The sequence below is a fragment of the Nicotiana attenuata genome, unplaced genomic scaffold (genome assembly GCF_001879085.1).
Source record: "Nicotiana attenuata strain UT unplaced genomic scaffold, NIATTr2, whole genome shotgun sequence".
NCBI classification, from domain to species: Eukaryota; Viridiplantae; Streptophyta; class Magnoliopsida; order Solanales; family Solanaceae; genus Nicotiana; species Nicotiana attenuata.
In genome coordinates, this window is record NW_017672551.1 from 154771 (window position 1) to 176523 (window position 21753).

Genomic DNA, 21753 nt, shown 5'->3' on the forward strand with positions numbered 1-21753 from the left:
ACTTAGACTACAAATATGCTTCTTTTCAACTTCAACCAAATATTGCAATGAATCGCCTACTTCGATTTGAAAGCAGCAATAAACACAATGTAATCCCACAAGTAAGGTCTAGAGAGGGCAATATGTACGCAGACCTTACCCAGTTCCCGGTAGACCCTCGGCTAGGGCAACAACAAGCACACCAATCAAAAAACCGAAACAAAAATACAAAACTAACACTACGTACTACAACCAGTAAGCCGAAACCAAGCCTACTTCGATTAGGAAGAAAGGAGAATAAATAAGTGTATCAGTAAAATGTTCAAAAATTAACATCAGATAGTGCCAATGACACACTGATATCCAAATCTTGAAAGCTCTCAAGAGAGCTGAACTCATAATTGAAGCAAGCAGAAAGACTAAGTACAAAGAGAAAAAAGATAGAATATGAATTACAGTTAAGTGAGTTCTCTTCTGACCACAATCTTTATCACTGATTACTTCGCTTCCTTCTGGGAAATCACCACCATTTTTGTAGATGCGGGAAGCACCTCAAGTCGCGATAAAAGGGTTGAACACATCGACATCATGTACCTCATATTCAGGAAAGAAAACAGTATGTTTCAAATCTCTATTGTAGTTATTCTCTTGCAGCTTGTTTAGCTCCAACGGCGAAGAATTCTGTTATGACTTCAAGGGGCATGCCTTTTGTTTCAGGAACCTTCAAGTAAACAAAAACCCAAGCCAAGGCACACACAACAGCGTAAATGCCAAAGACGCCTCCAAGTCCAATGGAGGTAAGCATAACGGGGAGCGAGTAGGTGACAATGATGTCTCCGAACCAAAATGTAAGAGCGCATATAGCAATGCAGATTCCACGAACGCTAGTGGGGAATATCTCGGAGCAGAGGATATTTGGGATTGGACCAAACCCCATGACAAAGGTGCAGAAGTAGACCACAACACTAATGGTGGAGATCACAGCATGCATGACGGCACCCAGGCTAATAACATTGCCAATGACAAGTACGATAAGTGACGATAACAAGACGGGCAAAGTTGCCAACAAAAGCCACCTGGAAGAAAACAAACAGTTATACTTCTCTTACGCGGAAAGCTAAAGGGTTGAAAATGCATGCTTTAAAAAGATTTGGAATTTTCCACATATGCAGTTCTCTCAACTTCAACATGGTCAAAGTGCAAAGTAATAACAGTACAAAGTTGTGATGAATAAGTGTTGGAAAATATAGATTTTGGGCCTAGTACACCTATAAGGGGCGCTAGCTAATTAGTTGGCCATTAGTTAGTCTAACTCTCACCCTAAGGCTGTCTATATAAACACCACTATATGTGTACGAAGACACACTCTAAATTATTTAGAGAACGGCTAGGTGTAGGTTTCTCTCCATCCAATAGAGGGAAAATTAGGCTGTTGGATTAGGGGATTCATCCGCTACGTGAGGATTCCCGACGACTAGTAATCTGAGTCGAGATTGCTATAGACAATCCGCTTCCGCCAAGGAGAACTATCGTAAGTCTGCAAACTAGTGTTTACTCATTTTATTACAATAAGTTTAACCATAGTTAGGCCTCAAACTAAAGAAACAAGTCATTTTAGTAACAAAAACTAGTTTATTGAGAAGGCAACTATGGTGCATGAATTATGATGAGTAAATTATACATCAAGGATTAAGATGTTATCATTTCTAGAGTTACATAAAATTTAGCATTAATAGAATCAGGGATACCTTCTGCCGGCAAAGTCCATTAGTCTCATCGCAACAACAATGCTGGGAAGCATTAACAAAGTTGTGACAGCACTTATGAGGAGAGACGCAGAATCAGAACTGATGCCCATATTCGATAGCAAAATTCCTACTCCTGCTTGTTCAAGAATTTGAGGAGTGTAATAGAGAACCCCGTTGATTCCGGAAAACTGTACAAGGACCAAAGCAAATCACTAGCTTAATCAAAAGTAAATGGTTTGGTTCAAATGCTTATTTTCTAGACATGATGCCACTTTAAACTTCATATACTTCACTGGTTTGAGCATAACATAAGATTAAATAAAGCTTAACAGCAGGCCATTGCATAACAGAGCTCATTGCATAACAGAGCTCAGTAAATGTCATCACAAAGTCATGCACAGAAGAGTCAATTGCTTTATGTACTTTATTCTTTGACTGGTGAATTGCTAGGCGAGCTGTAACCATTACCAATAAAATACGAGAGCATAAAACTATATAGTAACCTCAATCGCCATACTTATGCTACCTTTCTTCTTAGATCCAAGTTAAACTAAGGGGTTTTGATGGTTCTATCTAAGATTTCACTAAGCCAGCACCTCATTTAATTATCAAGGTCAAACGGCAAGTTCATAGAACAACTTTTACCTGCTGAAGTATTTGAATTCCAACTCCGACAATCAATGCATGCTTAACCCCTGGCTCAAAAAGTGCTTTCCAGCCTGGCCTCTTCGTAACAGCATCAGGTTGTGTCTCTACTGCTTCTTCGATAGACTGTTGACCCAAGAGACTGTCTGCTCGAAGAACAGACTGACTCACTAAAGCAGCTGCATGTATGAATTCGCCTTCAGCATGAGCATCACCTGGAAGGGAAATAATGGACCCACGCCGTGATCCAGCGCCTCCTTCTTCGTGTAAATAAATCCTTTTGAGTGCTCCTTCCTTTTTCTCATCTTTTCTGTACGCTAGCTGCCATCCACCGCCAATACCCATGCTCGCTTGCTCGCCATTTGCGTGCATGAGATTGCTACCTTGTCTCATGCTTAATGAGGTTGGAGGCCCCATATTTGTTTCGGCATTTGTACCTTGACGTGAGAGCAACGGACTTCTCAGATTATCATCTGATTCGGCCCCAGAACCATCGGACATATGATGTTCGTCGTCCTTTTGGCTTTCTTCATCCCACTGTTCATGTTTCTCTTGATTCTCTGTTATATTGAACATGCTGCCAACATTCGAAAAGAGCATGCTTCGCATGCTTCCCATCTCCGGAAGCTTCTCATGAACGCTGCCAAATAGAGTGACCAACGGATCCATAAGCATGCTTTGGTTTGCCATACTCCCGTGACGTGAAGCCAGACCAAGAGTACTTTGTCCAGTCACAGGTTTGGCTATCCATGAAAGACCTTCTTCGGCTCCATATAACTTGATTTGATCTTTCTCATCCTGGTTGTCGACAAGTTCACTGTCTGGACCAATTATATATTCTTCTATAGATACTTCACCTCCAACACCTAAACCCTCCATTAGCAAGGCCATTTCACCTGTAGATTGAGAAGATTCCGTTGGAGATTAGAATCTTGGTCGAGAATGTTAAATCCCAAGGAGGACTGATCATGAACTTCAAGAATGAAAAAGTGTAACCTGACCTAAGAGTTAAACCTTAAAGAAAAATATTATTCCCTCCATCCCAAATTATGTGGCACTCTTTCCTTTTTAGTCAGTCCCAAAAAAGAATGTCACTTTTCCTTAGTAATGTGTTGATATAATTCCATGGAAAACCAGTATGCTTGACAACAAATAAATGAGAAAAAACGAAGCAAGATTTCATTAGGCATAGAACCAACATATTATCTGAAGTTTATGAGTATATCTCCTGAAACCTAGTAAGCAACCCCAACCAAACAAAGGGCTTTGAAGCGTGTGATGAAGTCGGGACGGCATTCAATTTCTTAAATCAATCGATTTGACTTTTTTCTATACATGGGATATGCAACAGCCTACAAAGTTCCTAAACTCTTTATGTTGGTTAAATTTATATTAACTTGAGGTACCTAAGAGCAAAGAAACCAGTAGACTTAAGAAGCTGCTCCTCAAACTTCAACGAAATCAATAGCAAATTGGGGTTAAAGCTCTAAACAAACTTCTTTGTTTGTTTGGACAAGTAAAGCTTTAAAACAAACTTCTATCTTATGCACGTTGATTCTCGTAAACAAGGCATCAAATGAAACATTGCTGATTACACAAAGACAGAGAGCATCACAGATTTAGCTCAATCGTTTCTTAACACTATTCTGAGGAGAAAATATATTCTCTCGTGCGACAAAGAAATAAGTTAATTGTGCACAAGGAAAAGAACCATGAGACAAACCTGAGACATCTTCCCTGCCACGTAATCTCTGTAAAACTTGTTTAGCCTCTTTCATTCGACCTTTACTGACCAGCCACCTTGGAGATTCGGGCAAGTAAAACAACGTAAAAAAGAAATAAGCAAGAGAAGGAATCGAGAGAACCCCAAGCATTAGCCTCCAACTTGGCGACGGCGTCAATGACATTCCAAAAACCATGCAGTATGACAAAAACATTCCAACACAACCAGTGAACTGTGGAAATGTATTCAATTGCCCTCTTATTTCTGGTGGGGCAGTCTCAGATATATAGACGGGAACAAGTGTCACAGCGAGACCAATTCCAAATCCATCTAAGAGCCTTGCTAAAAGCAACACATAAACATTTGGAGACCATAACATCACTAATCCGCTGAGGAAATAAAGTACCGATGAAATTATCAGCATTGGACGTCTCCCAAGCATGTCCGATACAGGTCCAGAGAATGTTGTGATCACTGTTGCTCCAATAAGAGACATCGCAACAATTAGCCCTTCCATTGTTGGCTGTGTTTGCAAATTGAATTCCTTCTTGATGTAAAGAACAGATCCTGAAACATATTAGATACATTTACTTTCAAAATATAGTAAACTGTTAAAAGTTGAGATTTGTGAGCAAAAACTATAACTTCACTTGAAATACTCGTCGAAGAAGTTTCTTTAATATTTCACTGGTATTCAAATGCTGAAAATTTGTAGTCGCAAATACTGATGGCCGATCCATGAACAGTGCAAGACATGTTTCTCCTAGAGGAGAAAACTAAACACAGAAAAAATAAATTAAAGAACAAGAGGAGTGTAATGAGGTAAAACCTGCGATTGTCGCATTGTCCCATCCCTGCAACAAGTTGCCAATAGCTGCAGCAAGTGCAATTAGCACAGCTCCACTCATCCTTAATAAATCAAATTCTTCCTTATATTATATATAAAAAATGAATGTCCAACTCTTCCTAATTGCAGAAGCACCTGCAATCAGAACATGTAGAAGATTAGACTGACTCTTGAAAAACACATCTATGTATAGATATGCATAATTTCCAAAAGATCCGACATGATTAATTAACCAGTCAATGCAAACACAAGATCTTGTTCCTGAATCAGAACAAGAACAAATAGAAAGATCCTAACTTTAGACTTCAGTAAATCTCCTATGCAACATTTGGAGCCATAAAACAACAAAAACAATAACAACTACGCCACAGTCCCAAACAAGTGGAGGCAGGGGCAGATGCAGCTTGAAAGTACCGGCTTAATTTGAACCCATTACTTTCGACGCAGTGTACAAATTTATGTATCAAAATCCACTAAAATTGCAATAAATAGTATATATGACCCCCCATAACTTAAAAAATATAATGGTTTTAATGCTAAGAACCTTAAAGGTTGAACGCATAGAGCTTAAATTCTTAATCCGCCAATGCAAAACACAGGATCTTGTTCCTGAATCAGAACAAGAACAAATAGGAAGATCCAAACTTTAGACTTGAGTAAATCTCCTATGCTACATTTGGAACCATCAAACAACAAAAACAATAACAACTATGCCACAGTCCCAAACAAGTTGAGGTCGGGAGTGATTTTATTTTGTGTCTCACACAACTTACACTAGTTGTGTGAGGCCTCTTTTTATCTCACATATTTGTGGACCCATATCTTACACATCTGGGTCCACAAAATTCTGGGACCCACACAGTTGCGTGACAAAAAAGATACCTCATACAACTAGTGTCAGTTGTGTGTGAGGCACAAAATAAAAATTTTCCCACTTTCATAAAGATTCAAAAAATGATATACTTCAATCAGGAAAGAAACATACACAGAGTGCATAGTCTTCGAATCTTAAAAAAGACCAAACAAACGCTTAAAAAAAGTAACTTTATCAGATCTAACTACATTACTCAACTGCATATGTAATCATTCCAAAATTTCCAAAATGGTACTTTTACACTAGCAAAAAAACTGATCTAAGAACAGATTTTGGATATACAACAACAACAACAATAAACCCAGTCGTAATCCAATACGTGCGGTCTGGGGAGGATGGTGTGTAGGCACACCTTACCCTTTCCGATAGACACTCGGCTCAAGAATGAGCGAAAAGAATGACATATACAAGCAACCAAAAAAGTACCTGCTAAATTCTTCAAAGAGTCAGTTAAAGGCTCCCAAAACTGGAAAAACCTGCTAAATTCCACATGTAAAGCTTAAAATTTCAAGAAAGACACAAACTTTATATAGAGACAAGACAATTGGTCTGAAACATTCAAACCCCAATTGCCTTAAAAGAAAAACAGAACTATATGCACTTTTGAAAGGGCAAGAAAAATGGGGTTGTTAAGTAAATGTAGCAGGCAAAAAGACAGACCTGAATATGACACAAATGAAAGAGAAAGAAAGATGGGATCTTAAAACCAGTTCAAAAAAAGGGGATGATGTGTAAGATGTGATGTGACCGAGGAACGTGGTTAGCTGATATGTTAACCAAAATTATATACTCATCTCTTATTATTATTCTATGTACAATCTTTTGGGAAGATTCAGAATAATTTCTGTGTTTGGTCAGTCACTTATTGACATGATCAGTTGGGATCTGTAACTTTTTTTTTTCGTTTCGTTTCGTTTCTGAGTAATGATGATATCACTTCCCATATTTATCAAAAATCTACTTTAAATATTGATTTTGAGCCGTTTGGACAATTTTAGAAAAAGTCTTTGATGTGTTTTTATAGTTAGAGGAAAAAGATTCAAATTTATTTTCGTATTATTAATAATTGCTTAATAATCCCTTCGGGGAATGGTCCGGTTGGAGGGTGGTCATCTATACGGATGATCTGAGATCAATACCCCCTAAATGCCTTCTGTGTCGAAACTGTCACACAGGGCTTGCCTAGTATGGTTTACGTCCCTTGTATGGTTTGCAGGCTATTACACAATGGGGGTTTACCCAGTGCTCACCCGAAGGGCAGAGGCTTTAACGACTGCGGATTATCCTGGGGTTCCAAAAAAATTAAAAAACTTTAAAAATAAATAAATAAATAAATAAATAAAAATAAAATATATATATATATATATATATATATAATTGCTTAATAGTTTCCAAGAAAAAGGTCCAAATTGTTTTAAAAGGCGTTGGCGAGGAGCGATGCATTTTATTTATCGGGGGACGAGACAAAAGCTCGAGGCGCAGAACGTAAGCCCATGTGTATTTAATTTTTAATATTTTATATTTTATAAATTAAATATATAAATAAAAAAATTCAAAAAATAATAGTAGAAAATGTATATGTCTATTATAAACATGCTAACATGTGCATGAAATATACAAAATAATAATTTTTTTCTTGAAAAAGTGAAAGACGTGATGATGCATTACACCTATAACGTAAGTATGATAGAATATACTTAGAGCTATAAAAATGATATTCTAGTTCATGATAGTTCAAAGAATAAAAATGACAATAATATAAAGTTAAACAATTTTAGAAAAAGTCTTTGATGTGTTTTCATATTTAGAGGAAAAAGATTCAAATTTATTTTCGTATTATTTGAAATTGCTTAATTTTGTCATCGTTTAACTTTCGGTCCTTGACCGTTAGCAAATTATCTTATTTTACTCTTGTTATTAATAGAGTGCTAGCATAAAATGAGATGAACTTCGTGTGTCCAAATTCTTCGAAAAATAAAAGTTAAAATTTTACATCTCAACTCTTTGTTGTCGATTTAAGATTAACGAGATTTATTTTCACATTCAAAAGGTAAAGAAATTAGTATTTCCCGAACCCAAAAGATTAAAGGAGTTAAATAGAATTTACTCAAAATAATGCGACCCTACTCATACCGATTAACTACTATAACAACTTGGAACATAATCAGTGAAATTCCACAAGTAGAATATGAGAAGGGTAGAATACTAGAATGTATGCAGACCTTACTCTTATCTTGTGGAAGTAGAGAGATTGTTTTCAATAGTCTCCGCTCAAAAAAGCGATTACAAAATTAGGTTTGAAGAAAGAAAAAAGAAAATTATGTCTAAAGTGTCGACAAGAACATGCAATACGATCGTACTAGTAAAATGCCAATTAATTACTCAAAATAATTAATATTCTTTCATTAATTATATGATCTTTTTGCGGGGAAGGGGGAAGGGGTTTGGGATATTTTTACACATAAACACAATGGAAATATGAGCTTCACAATGAAAAAAAAAAAGTTTTAAACAAAACTTACAGATCTTCTAAAAGAATGTCGACGAATAAAATCTACATAAAGATCAAATCACATCAAGAAAAATAAAATAGATAGGCTAATTTATTGAGTGTTGGAAACTAAACCAAGATTAATTAGTATTCCTAAGTTGTCTAGGATTTGATATTTGGTAGTTTATTTAATTCATGTCTAGTTAGGTTTTGTTTACCAATTTTATATTGGAATAGGTTTTTGGTTTTGTAGTATTATAAATAGGGGTGATACTACTTGTTTTTTTTGTTGAGAGATTCAATAGTTTATGAGTTGTGAAAAACCCTCCTACTGTTATAAATAGAATTGTATTTATGGTGAATGTCTATATTTAGAGAGATTCTAGGGTTCATTGCTTGGTGGCTAAGTCACCCTCTCCCTATAAATAGAGGGTTATTCTATTGTAATTCATCCAATATCAATAATAATTCTCTCTCTCTACTTTTCTCTGCAATACTCTTGTTCTTCATTTATTGTTTTATAACACGTTATCAGCACGAGACTCTAACCAATTGAGTAGAAGCTTTTGGATTGAGCACAATGATTATCAATTATTCCATGAACTTCCTTCGTGATTAACTTCTGGATTTAAGGTATGTATTTTACCGTATTTTTCTCTTTTATTCTATAATTTGATTTTAATACAAGCAAAGACAATAAACTTTGATTATAACTCTAATGGAGTTAGTAAGAAATTATAATCACCCGAAGTGGTAAAATTTCTATGTCTTGCCATGATCAAAGTCATGTATGATCATGAGCACAAGAAGTGGAAACCCGTCCCATTGAATTTGCTTCATTCTCATTCCCTTAAGAGAATGTGGTAGCAATATGATATAAGTCTGAAAGAAGATAAAATTATTACCATGAAGGTATCAATGGATGTGGACGTGGCAATAGACGAAATTATAATCGTCATCATTGTGGTAATGAGAATAATAAAGATTCTCAAAATAATCCTTCACTCTGTGAAAGTAATGTTTGTCATCGATTTGACATGAGATTTTGTAAAGCACATATAAATTATTATAGTCCATTCATGTTGTGAATGTGACAACAACGTGCTAGTGGTAGTGAATATACCACACTCACCTCTAGAATGAGGTTTGAGGGGAAATAAGAATATAATGTCATTATTATGGCAAGAATGGTCATTGGTCGCATACCTATTGTACGCCAAAATATTTTGGCGATGTGATTATTAAAGGGCAACAGTAATGCAAGGAACATATCTTGTATAGAGTTCTGACCATGACCATAATGGTATAACTTTCTCTTTAAAAGAGATATTCATCATATGGATGTTGATGAATATGTGGTAGTACAAAATTAATTGAGAGCTCTAGAAGAGCCAATTATACTATTTTGGAGAAAATTGATTATCAATAAAACATTGTGTTGTAGTATGTCTCAAAGAAACTTATTGAGTTTCTAAAGTATTCACGAAAGCGGTTGGTCATACTGAGACTATAAATAAAGGAAAGATTTAATATCTTCTATTACTAAAACTTGTAGCGGGATAATATGTATGTGAAAAGCTACCCGCTTTATTCTCCAGTTTGTACTACACAAATAAAAGAATACCACACTAAAGTGGATGTTTATTGACATAAAAACCCATATCATAATAAACTTGGAGTTTATTGATAGTTGCACACGTCATGGTTGTCACGACCCAAACCCCACACTGGTCGTGATGGCGCCTCTCGTGAAGACAAGGCCAGCCAACTAACCCAACTCGTCTCTTTAAAAATAGTTAAGCATAAATGAACAGCAAAGATATGACTTAATGATATTAACTAACGAAATTACAACCCCACACAGCCTTAATCGGGGTGTCACAAGTCACGAGCATCTATAAGAATGTAATTCCACTTTACAAGTCTAGAAATACACTGAACAAGAATAATGAATAACATAGAAAGACAGTGGCGCTGCGAACGCTGGCAGTCACCTCGCTAAACCTTTACATCTCTGCCTCCACGCAGCCAATACCCACTACCGGGTGGATAAATACCTGCGACTGCACGCGAGGTGCAGGGAGTAAAGTGAGTACTCCAACTCAGTGAGTAATAAAGGTAAATAATAGTTGAGCAGTAAGAAATCACGTAAAACAAATCATCATGCTATATAGGGGCAGTGAAAAACCCTTTGAAAAAAAAAAGCAGTGAAGCTGTAAAACCTTTAGAAATATCTTAACTTAGTTTAAAACCTCTTTTGAAAATTATCTTTTCAGCGGTGACGCAAATGAATGCCAAAAACAAATAGTGCAGATAAGCACAGAATTTCCGCCCCGCGGGCACAACACTCAGTTATCAAGGAATGCCAGAGTATCAGGTCTATATTGCAAGAAGTAGCACCAAACAACAGATAATAGCAGACAAATAAGATAATGCAAACACATCAAACAGTACCGGTACCGTTGCGGCGTGCAGCCCGCTCCACATATCGCTGCGGCGTGCAGCCCGCTCCGTTTATCGTCGACGGCACTCACTGGGAGTGTGCAGACTCCGGGAGGGGCCCCTTACGGCCCAAGCACAATAATAAGCCATCTCGTGGCATCAACTAGGCTCTTGGCCTCATATCAATATCAGTATCATACCGCTGCGGCGTGCAGCCCGATCCCATGCTCAGTCCAAAATCACATAAGCCTCTCGGGCAAACCATAATATAGAAATATTCAGCCCAAACTTCAGTTAAAAATATTAATTAAGTTTCAAGTTTAAGAAAATGTGGCTGAGTTTGCAAAACAGTATTAAATACCAGGACTGAGTTCAATGATATGCAAAAATGGTAAGAAACCAGTAATAATAATCCCTGAAGGATTTAATCAATTGGCACGAAGCCCAAACATAGAAATTAGCTCAGTTAAAAATGACAATAAGTGAATTCCAGTCAAATACGCAGTATATTCATCTACCGGGATGGACCAAGTCACAATCCCCAACGTTGCTCTACCCCACGCTCGCTACCCGGCGTGCAAGTCACCTTAATATAGCACTACGATGTGCAAACACGGGATTTCAAAACCCTCAAAATATCATTTACAATCATTACTCACCTCGAACCGGCGAAATCTCTAGCCCGCGACGCCTTTGCCCCTCAAATCGGCCTCCACGCGCGTCGAATCTGACCAAAACCACAATGAATACGTCACAATATGCCAAAGGAACAATACCCAATCGAAAACAATCGAAAAATATTAAAAATCCCGAAATTGGCAAAACCCGAGTCCCGGGCCCACTCCTCGAAACTCAGAAATCCTTACACCAACGGGTTCCTTATCTCGCCACGAGTCTATACATATGAAAAACACCAAAATCGGAGTCCAATTGACCCCCTCAAAACCCAATTTTTGCTCTCTTAAGTTCAATCCCTAACCTCCATTTTTGACCTTTAATTTCTTAAGTTTCCAGCTCTAATCCATGTATTTACACCATAGAATCATGTTTTTAAGTCCAAGAGTTCATACCTGATCAAAGCCCTTGAAACCCTCTTCAAAATCACCCAAAAACTCTCCAAGTCCGAAGTGAAATATGCTACTTTTCTCAAAATTTCGCGAAGATGAATTAAATATTTCTGTCTAGCAGAAACCGCTTATGTGGTCAAAATGTCGCTTCTGCAACTTCCGCTCCTGCGGTCTCCTTCCGCTTCTGCGGAAATTCCATAATCCAAAAACCCGCTTCTGCGACTTAAATCCCACATCTGCGGCTTCGCAGATGCGGCTTCCCCAACCGCTTCTGCAGAATCAGCGCCCAGGTCCCATCACCGCTTCTGCGGTCCAATCTTCGCACAAGTGAGACCGCTTCTGTGGTCCAAGCTTCGCAGAGGCGAAAACACCAATTGCAGCAGACTTAGCAACATGAAAAATTCCAAAACTCTCCGTTTAACCATCCGAACTCACCCCGAGGCCCCCGGGACCTCAACCAAAAATACCAATGCATCCTACAACGTTATTCAAACTTGTTCCAATCATAAAAACCCATCCAACAACACTAAAATCATCAATTCACATCGAATTCAAGCCTAAGTTCTTCTAAAACTTCCGAAACACGCATTCGATCAAAAACCCAACCAAATCACCTCCGAATCACCTGAAATTTTACACGCACATCCCAAATCACCTAACAAAGCTACTGCAACTCTCGGAATTCCATCCCGACCCTCGGATCAAAATCTAACCTATTAACCGGAAATCGCCAAAATACTAACTTCGCCAATTCAAGCCTAATTCTACACCGGACCTCCAAAATTACTTCCGATCACACTCCTAAGTCACAAATCATCCCCAGAAGCTAACCGAATCATCGAAATTCATATTCGAGCCCTCTAACACAGAAGTCAACGTCCGGTTGACTTTTTCAAAACAAACCTTCCTTGAAGAGACTAAGTGTCTCATTTCCTTCTAGAACCAATCCAAATCAACTCGTTCACACCCAACACTGATAATGAAGCATAAAGAAATAGAAAATGGGGGAAAGTGGGCGGTAACTCACGTGACGACGGGTCGGATCGTCACAATGGTATAACCTGAACTTTATCAATGTTGATAATTTATTCAGTTGGCATAATTGGTTAAGCCATATCGATTTAAGTATGATTTGCAAAATAAAAGAGAATTCACATGGGTAAATATTAAGGAACTAGAAAGTTCTTTACGAATTCTCTTATATTGCTTGTTCTCATTAATTAATTGACCAACTAAAATTGGGATTGAATCCCATGAATGCTGGAAATATCAAAGGTGAATATGGGCCCATTCACCTGCCGTGTATACCACATAAGATGCATCTATGAGATGGTTACATGTGCAATTATTATTGACCCGCAACCTGGTGTTTGCGAGGTAACTTGCTCAATAATTTAATTTCGAGTATAATTTCCTGATTTTCTATTCAAGAAGTTCCTCTGGATAAGTTGGTTTAGCAAAATAATTTATTGAGTGCCTCCACTTAATAGCTAAACTATTTCTTATGAGAACAAAGTTATCTATATCAGTTTGATATAGGTTATATACAAAAGTATATTACATTCTCCCCTCACAAGTGGTTCAGGGTCAGGAACCAAATAATCTCATCTTATTATTATTGATATGCGGTGTATATTTTGATTAACACCATAACGCACAAAGATGGGTTCTCAAAGTTGAGGAAACAAGTTAGTTTTTCTAACATAAGGGGGAGATATTATAAAAGTTGAGAAAAAGTTACTTGAAAGAATTATCATTTGTACATCTAGATCCTCGAATAAGATAATATGAACTTGAAGTTCATAAAAGGGATAATTCATTTGCAATATATTGCAAAGCATGCCAGACGCATTTGCTGACCCAAAGAAAGTAACTATATTCTCGTTACAAATGCTCTTATTAAGTTTTAGAAGGACAAAGTCTATGGTACGCTTAAAGCATATAGATAAATCAGTCTCAAATAAACTTCTTGATAAAGAAGATGAGCAAATGATCAAAATGATCATAATAAAGGAGGCAAGTGATCTAGAAGATCACATGACATAATACTTCGTAAAATCTCAGGAGGTGTTTAGGTACCTGAAATGATTGAAGAGATCTCTATGTTATGTCTTTATTAAAAGTGTTGAAACCGATATAAAATATTCGTCGACGGCATCTATGATACCACTAAATATATATGAGGATCTTAAGTCTGGAGAAGCAATTTCGAATAGAATTGGTTTCATATGAAAGACATGTAGTTTTGAACATGTAATTCAAACACTTGAAAGTATAAAGTCAATGGTATGTGCAATCAGTTTTCGATATCTTATATGTCTAGCATCACATGAAAACCTGATATGCATCTAAAGTTTATTATATGGCTTATATGACCTAACTTATATGACAATCCATGAAGGATTTAAGTTGCTTGAAACATATACAATTCTTGATCATGAAGTACTACATCCTCAGTGCAATTTGTGCACAAATGTATATTGCTATAACTATATGCATGATAATATGATAGCAAGAGTTTTCACCTCTATGTGAAGATTTTGAACTGACGATTCCAACAAGTTCATATGAAGACAATTCATCTCTATCAAGAATGATGATTTCAAGGTGCAATATATTCATTCAAGTTAATATGGCTGATTTGTTCATCAAATCTCTACCAAAGATCTTTTGAAGATGGTGCACAAGATTGTAATGCAAATGCTTAAGTATGTGAATTGATGCTCTCATCAGGGGGAGTTATACGCGTTTTACTCTTTTTCCCTTACAAGGTTTTGTCCCACTGGGTTTTCCTTACAAGATTTTTAACGAGGCAACCAAAAGGCGTATTGTTAGATATGTGTACTCTTTTTCCTTCTCTAGAATTTTTTTCCCACTGGGTTTTATTTTAGTTAAGGTTATAACGAGGCACATTATCTGTTGAATAGACATTCAAGGGGGAGTGATATAAATAGAATTGTATTTATGGTGAATGTCTATATTTAGAGAGATTATAGGGTTCATGGCTTGGTGGCAGTCACCCTCTCCCTATAAATAGAGGGTTCTATTCTATTGTAATTCATCCAATATCAATAAAAATTCTCTCTCTCTACTTTTCTCTGCAATACTCTTGTTCTTCATTTATTGTTTTATAACACCTACCAAGTTCTCTCCCTAGTTTAATAAATTTCTTCTATATAGCTTTTGCTGAATTTTTTGCTTATGCCTAAATTGTTCTTCGGGATATTTCAATCCTTTCAAATTGGTATCACAGCCTGTGTGAGATTCTGTCAGAGTCGGTGGAGATCCTAAAAAATTATGGATACTCCATATTTATATGGTTGCCAAGTTTTCAAGTTTGATGGCAAAAATAATTTTGAAGATTGGCATCAATATATGAAATATTTTTTCAATGTTGCTGGATTATGGTCCATTGTTGAAACACGATTTGAGGAACCCCCAGAAGGTACAACATTGACAGATGATGCATCTAAGCAATTAGAGGAAAATAGACAATTGGATTATAAGGCATGTTACTATCTCACCAGCAAGGTTGAATTCCGTGTATCTAAGAAATTTTTGCATGCAAAATCAACAAAGGAGGCTTGGACAATATTAGTGAATTCACATCGAGGTTCCGCCGAAGTAAAGAAAGTCAAATTGCAAGAGCTAAGGAGGCAGTACGAGTTGGCCCAAATGAAACCAACAGAGTCCGTTAAAGAATTCATTACAAGAATTACTAATATTGTCAGCGGCATGAGGACCAATGGAAGTACTAGATGAAGTTAAAGTGGTTGAAAAAATATTGCGGTCCTTGAGTATAAAATTTCACACGAAGAAGGTGGTTCTTGAGGCTATCAAAGATCTTAGCACTTTTACACTTGATGATTTAGAAGGTGAATTGGTGACATATGAGATGTCCCTGACTCAAGACACACCCGAAATAGTGGAGGAGGCATTGCAAGCAAAGATGAATCAACCTAAAGCAAAAGAAGAGACAAGTTATTTTAAAGAAACAAATCAAAGATACCAGAATTTCAGAGATAGAGGTCGTGGTAGAAGTAACTTTCGAGGCTGCGGTAGAAGTAATTTTTCTTATAAACAAAAAAATAATAACAATTATTGGAAGGAACAACAAAGTCATCAAAATTTTCAAAGATGTGATAAATCTAAGATTCAGTGCTATAATTGTGATAAATTTGGACATTATGAAAGCGAATGTTGGTCTAATAAATCTGGTAATAAAGACGTACATGCTAAGATGACTGAAAATAATGGGGATAAACAAGGGACTTTATTGTTTTCTAATTCTGGGGTTGAAGAAACTAAAGGGAATGAATGGTTTATTGATTCGGGTTGCAGCAATCATATGAGTGGAAATAAGAAATTATTCACTGATCTGGATGAGACATTTAGAGGTACAGTGAGACTTGGATATAACGCAAAGGTGCCTGCTGTTGGAAAGGAAAAAATTCGCATTACTGTGAAAGATGGTTCTTCTAATTTTATATCAGATGTGTTTTATGTGCCGAGTTTTCATCATAATTTATTGAGCTTGGGACAACTATCAGAAAAGGGGTATGATTTGCATTTTAAGTATAGGATTGGCACAATCAGTGATGATAAATTTGGACTAATTGCAAAGTTTAACATGAACAATAGTCGTTCGTGGCCTCTTTATCTCAATAGTGATGACTTACCTTGCTTTAGTTCTATAAACTGTGATGATACTTGGTTGTGGCATCTACATCTTGGGCATTTGAATTTTGGGAGTTCAAAATTTCTTGCAAGAAAGAATTTGGTTGATGGTTTGCCTTCTATTGATTTTCCTGACAAGAAGTGTGAGTCGTGTATTGTGGGCAAGGCTTGGGAGAGCTAATGCACCATTGTAGTTAATTCATTCAGATTTGTGCTCAGTTGAAGTTTCTTCTAATGGTGGTAGTAAGTATTTTATTACTTTCATTGATGATTTCAGCCGAAAGACTTGGGTATATTTTTTGAAAAATAAATCTGATGCATGTGATATTTTTAAGAGCTTCAAAGTTTGTGTGAAGAAGCAAAATGGGTGTTTTATTAAAATATTGAGGACTGATAGGGGCACTGAATTTCTTGTTTGTGATGATTATTTGAAGAAGTATGGTATTAAGCATCAATTGACAGTTAGATATACACCTCAGCTAAATGGTTTGACTGAAAGAAAAAATAGAACAATGATGGACATGGTGAGATCTATGATGCATTCCAAAAATATTCCAAAAGGTTTTTGGGCAGAAGCTGTTTCCTGTGCAATTTATGTACTAAATAGGTATCCTACACGGTCTAATTTTGAAAAAACTCCACAAGAGGTATGGACAGGTAAGGAACCACATATTTCTCATCTAAAATTATTTGGTTGTCTTGCTTATGCTCATGTTCCTGATGCTTTGAGAAAGAAATTGGATGATAAAACTGAAAAATGTATTTTTATTGGTTATAGTCATGAGACAAAGGGTTACACGTTATTTAATCCAGATACAGGAAAAGTGATTATTAGCAGAGATGTTACTTTTGATGAGCAGAGTTCTTGGGATTGGTCAAAGAAGGATCCTGAACCATCTAGGTCTCAACAAATAATTCCAGTCATAGAGGAAGGAAGTTCTAGCAGACATCAAGAGGAACATGCAGTAGATACTATTCAAGCAGAGACGTCCAGTCGCCCGCAAAGACAACACCAATCACCGGCTCGTTTGCAAGGTTATGTTGTTGGCGATGATAATGATTTATCCGATGAAGATATTGTAAATTTTGCCTTATTTGCAGATTGTGATCCAGTTACTTTTGAGGAAGCTGTTAAAGATGACCGATGGGTTCATGCAATGAATGAAGAAATTCACGCTATTGAGAAAAATAATACATGGGAATTGACTACTTTACCGCCCTCAAAAAGACCAATTGGAGTCAAGTGGGTATACAAGTGGGCATAACTGATAAAGTTGTTGTCATGTGACCGGCAGGTCACGGGTTCGAGCCGTGAAAATAACTTCTTGCAAATATTCAGGGTGAGATTGTGTATGATAGACCCTTGTGGTATAGCCTTTTCACGAGTCCCGCGCATAACGAAAACTTAGTGCACCAATCTGCCTTTTATTTGTTTTAATGGTTTAGTCAATTTCTTATTAGATTTTGTCCTTTGCCAAATTCAGCTTAAATAACAATGATAGCTGCTCATGTGTCATGACTCATCACTCGTGCAAACCAAACTTTGGAATTAAATGCTCATTTTTTTCCAAGTATCACAAATTTCTTAAAATCGTGAATCGTGCACAATAATTTGCTATCATCATTTTTTCCCCATCTTTTTTGCTTTTGTTGTCCCCATAGGCCATGCATATTAAAAAGGTCTCAATTATATGCTTTGTTAGTGTAACGAATTACTTTTTGTATTTTTAGATTTCTGTTATTATTTGTTATTTCTTTCGCTTTAATTTTCTGATTGGTCTGACTACTAAAAATTCGACAAAAATCGATTGCGGTCGACCGATCAATTTTGGTCGGTCAAAAAACTGGCCAAAAAATCGATCAAAGTCGGTCGATTTTTCACAATATTTTATTTAATTTTTTTACGAAACCGACTAACTTTGGTCGGTTTTGTTTGGCGCAAAAATACGGGAAATTATTTTTGAGTCCTGCGAAATTTATTTTTCACGAACCGACCAACTTTGGTCAGTTTTTAATTTAAAATAAATTAAAAATATTAAAACAGCTGACCGAAATCGATCGGTTAATTCAGCTGGTCATTTTTAAAAAACCGACCGAATTCGGTCGGTAATTTTATTTTTTAATATAATCGACCGACATTGGTCGGTTATTTTCGTGTGAATATGCAATTAAAGAGTGTAAATGAAATAACAGACAGTCTTAAAAATAAAATGCACCAGTGGTCTAGTGATAAAATAGTATTCTGCCACAGTACAGACCCTGGTTCGATTCCCAGATCGTGCATTATTTAATTACATAATTAAAATAACGACCGACTTTGGTCGGAAAAAACCGACCAACTTTGCTCGGTATGCCCTTCCGACCTTCAAAATACCGACCACACGTTAATGGCCGCGTTTTAGACAGTTATTAGCCATTACCGACCTACTTTGGTCGTTTTTTTGGACGGTTTTTCCCGAATTTCTAGTAGTGTCTGCTGGTATTGCTATTTGTTGTTACTCCTTTCTTCTTATCTTTCCTGAGGCGAGGGTGTATCAGAAACAGACTCTCTATCTTTTCAAGGTAGGGGTAAGGTTTGGGTACACTTTATCCTCCCCAGACCCCGTTTATGAGATTACACTATTTTTTTTTCTTTTTTTGTATTAGATCATCCAAAAAAATATTTACAGGTAAGTCTCCTTAAATATGAAATTTCTAAATTTAAACATAAGATAAGTCATCTGCAAAATGACATGTTGATATATAAAAAAAATTAATTTCGACTAAAAAGAACCACTGAGAAAAGAAATTTTTTTATTCAACTTTATTGTCCTCCTCACACCTGAGTCAAGCACACATGGAAAGATAGCTTCAATGTCACAATCAAGCTAGCACCATATTACATTTGACATTGATGACATAATTAGTAAAATAAAGAAAACAACAGGTTTTTAGTTTGTGGCTGAATTAGAAGAAGCCTTTGTTCAAAGTTTTTTTATGGCCTCATATGCCTTGTATGAGTAATTCTTTTAATTTTTTTTTTTTTTTTTGGTTTCTTATTCTATGTCCGATGTTTGTTTTGTGTTTTGATTAATTTGAATTCGTGCCACGTAAGGCCTATTAAATAAGGAAGTTTTTCCTGTCGGGACTTTTTCATTGCCAAGTCCGAACCCGAGACCTCTTCTTTTAAGTTTTCTTTTTTTGGTTTCCTATTATGTGTCGGATATCCGTTTTGGGTTCCCGTTAATTCGAACTCGCGTCGCATAAGGCCTATAAATAAGGAAATGCTCCATGTCAGGACGTTTTCGTTGCCAAACTCGAACCCGAAATCTTTTACTATTGGTAAAAGAACATTATTTATTCTACCATAATTTTTAATGATATTTTAGAATTTTTAAATATAATGTAGTAATATACAGCGAATTTTGTTCTTACATACTACAACCAGTTCAGTAAGTTTAATTTAGACTTTAGACTGTACACAGCCCATACTTTTTAGAACTTCACGGTCTCTATCGATCATTTTAATGCCTAGAGAATATGCAAATAATGCTCCAAATAACATTAGGACAAAGAAAATTTAATAATGAATTTAATAATGCCACAAAATGACAATCCCTTTAAAATAACTTTGGTACAAATATTGTTAAAGACAAAATGGTTGTGTTCATTCATCTTTGTCGCTATTATAGCCATTCTGTTTATAACTGTTGGATTTATTCTATATTCATTGAATTTTTATACAATCTTAAAATTCAATATATTGTAGTAGAAGGTTATTTGTTTTAATTTCAGGTTTTAATCCCACATTATGGATTACTACCTTTAATACCTTTATAGAGATGTGATGGTGTAAAAAATATTACTATCTATATATAAAAGTTAAACCCATAACTGTTTGCGATCAACGTATTGGACGAAGCTAACAACATAATAATAATTTACAAACAAATACTAAGTATATTGTATTTTTCTGTCTTGGCTGACAATAATTATGGCTCGATCGATCAGTTTCGGATCAAATAAGAAAAATTAAAAAAAATTTATCCTTGGAAAACGCCTACAAAGGACGCGGTGCCTCTTCTCTTTAATCAACGGTCTCGGGTTCGAGCGAGTACGAAATAATGCTGGGTCTTACCCGATACTAATCCAAATATAATCGGGCTCCAATGCGGGTACCGGACACCGAGTGAGAAACGAAAAAAAAAAAAAAAAAAACCGTTGTTCTCATTTCCTCGATTGCACATGCATGGCATGTTCATCACGTGATTTCACAACAAATTATGAGACTCTTTCCTCTTTTCCAAAGTAATTTCATAATTTAAAAATTAGAATATTGGTAATGACAGTACAGCTATAGAAGATCTGTTTTTTATATGATTTGTGAATGTACTTTTACATCATCACTATTATTATTTTGTGATATTTAATGAAAAGCAGATGCTGGTCGATCATGACCCTCATTCTTGACTATGTCCCTGACTTGACCTGTAAACCTTATTGAATAATTAAGGGCAAGTTACAGATCAGTGATCAGTCAATCAACAATAACTACATTCGTTAATAAATATAAATAAAAATATATGTATTGATTATGTATAAAATATATATATATATATATATATATATATATATATATATATTAATATATAAAAGATATATATTTTACCGGCTATTACTTTTTAGAGCGGCTATACGGTGAAGTTTTGCTAATACTTGTATTGTTACTTATTAGTGGGGAGAAATTCAAAAATAGCCAGATTTACCACTGGTCGTTGAAAAATAGCCAAGTTTCAAAAGTAACCGAAATTTAGCCACTTTAAATCTGAGCGAAAACACTGTTCAAAATCCGGAAAAATACGCCCGCAAATTTTACGGGAGTTCCAGCATAAGTATGCTTGAACTCCCGTAAATTTTACGGGAGTTCCAGGATAACTATGCTGGAACTCCCGCAAATTTTACGGGAGTTCCAGCAAGTATAATTGTCCAGTATAATATACTGGAGTTTGGAGCACTGGTGCTCCAGTCTCCCGCAAATTTTACAGGAGTTAGCAAAGTATACCGGTCCAGCATAATATGCTGGAGTTCGTACACAAATGCACCAGAACTCCCGTATATTATACTGGACCGGTCCCTGTTGCAGCAAAATAGTGGCTATTTTTCATTGACTTGATAAACGCTGGCTATTTTTTATTGACCAGTGTGAAAACTGGCTCTACCATGATATTTTAACTTATTAGTGCTCCATAAACTATATAGATCGTGATGGGCTGTTGACAAA

General features: G+C 36.1%; 1 protein-coding gene across 2 annotated transcripts; it reads right to left on the reverse strand.

Moving 5' to 3' along the window:
* Positions 1 to 223: 223 nt before the first annotated feature.
* LOC109213642 (monosaccharide-sensing protein 2-like) lies at positions 224 to 6729 on the reverse strand. 2 transcript variants are annotated; one of them, XM_019377462.1, is made up of 7 exons: positions 6477 to 6729; positions 6243 to 6292; positions 4925 to 5077; positions 4096 to 4662; positions 2373 to 3268; positions 1728 to 1915; positions 224 to 1055 (listed from the first exon to the last, which is right to left on the reverse strand). In XM_019377462.1, the coding sequence occupies exons 3-7, from the start codon at positions 5001 to 5003 to the stop codon at positions 620 to 622; spliced, it is 2166 nt and encodes a 721-aa protein (XP_019233007.1). In that variant the 5' UTR covers positions 5004 to 5077; positions 6243 to 6292; positions 6477 to 6729; the 3' UTR covers positions 224 to 619. The 2 variants fall into 2 exon arrangements, with proteins under 2 accessions (XP_019233007.1, XP_019233006.1); XM_019377461.1 differs by having other exon boundaries at positions 6243 to 6729.
* Between the last annotated feature and the right edge of the window lie 15024 nt (positions 6730 to 21753).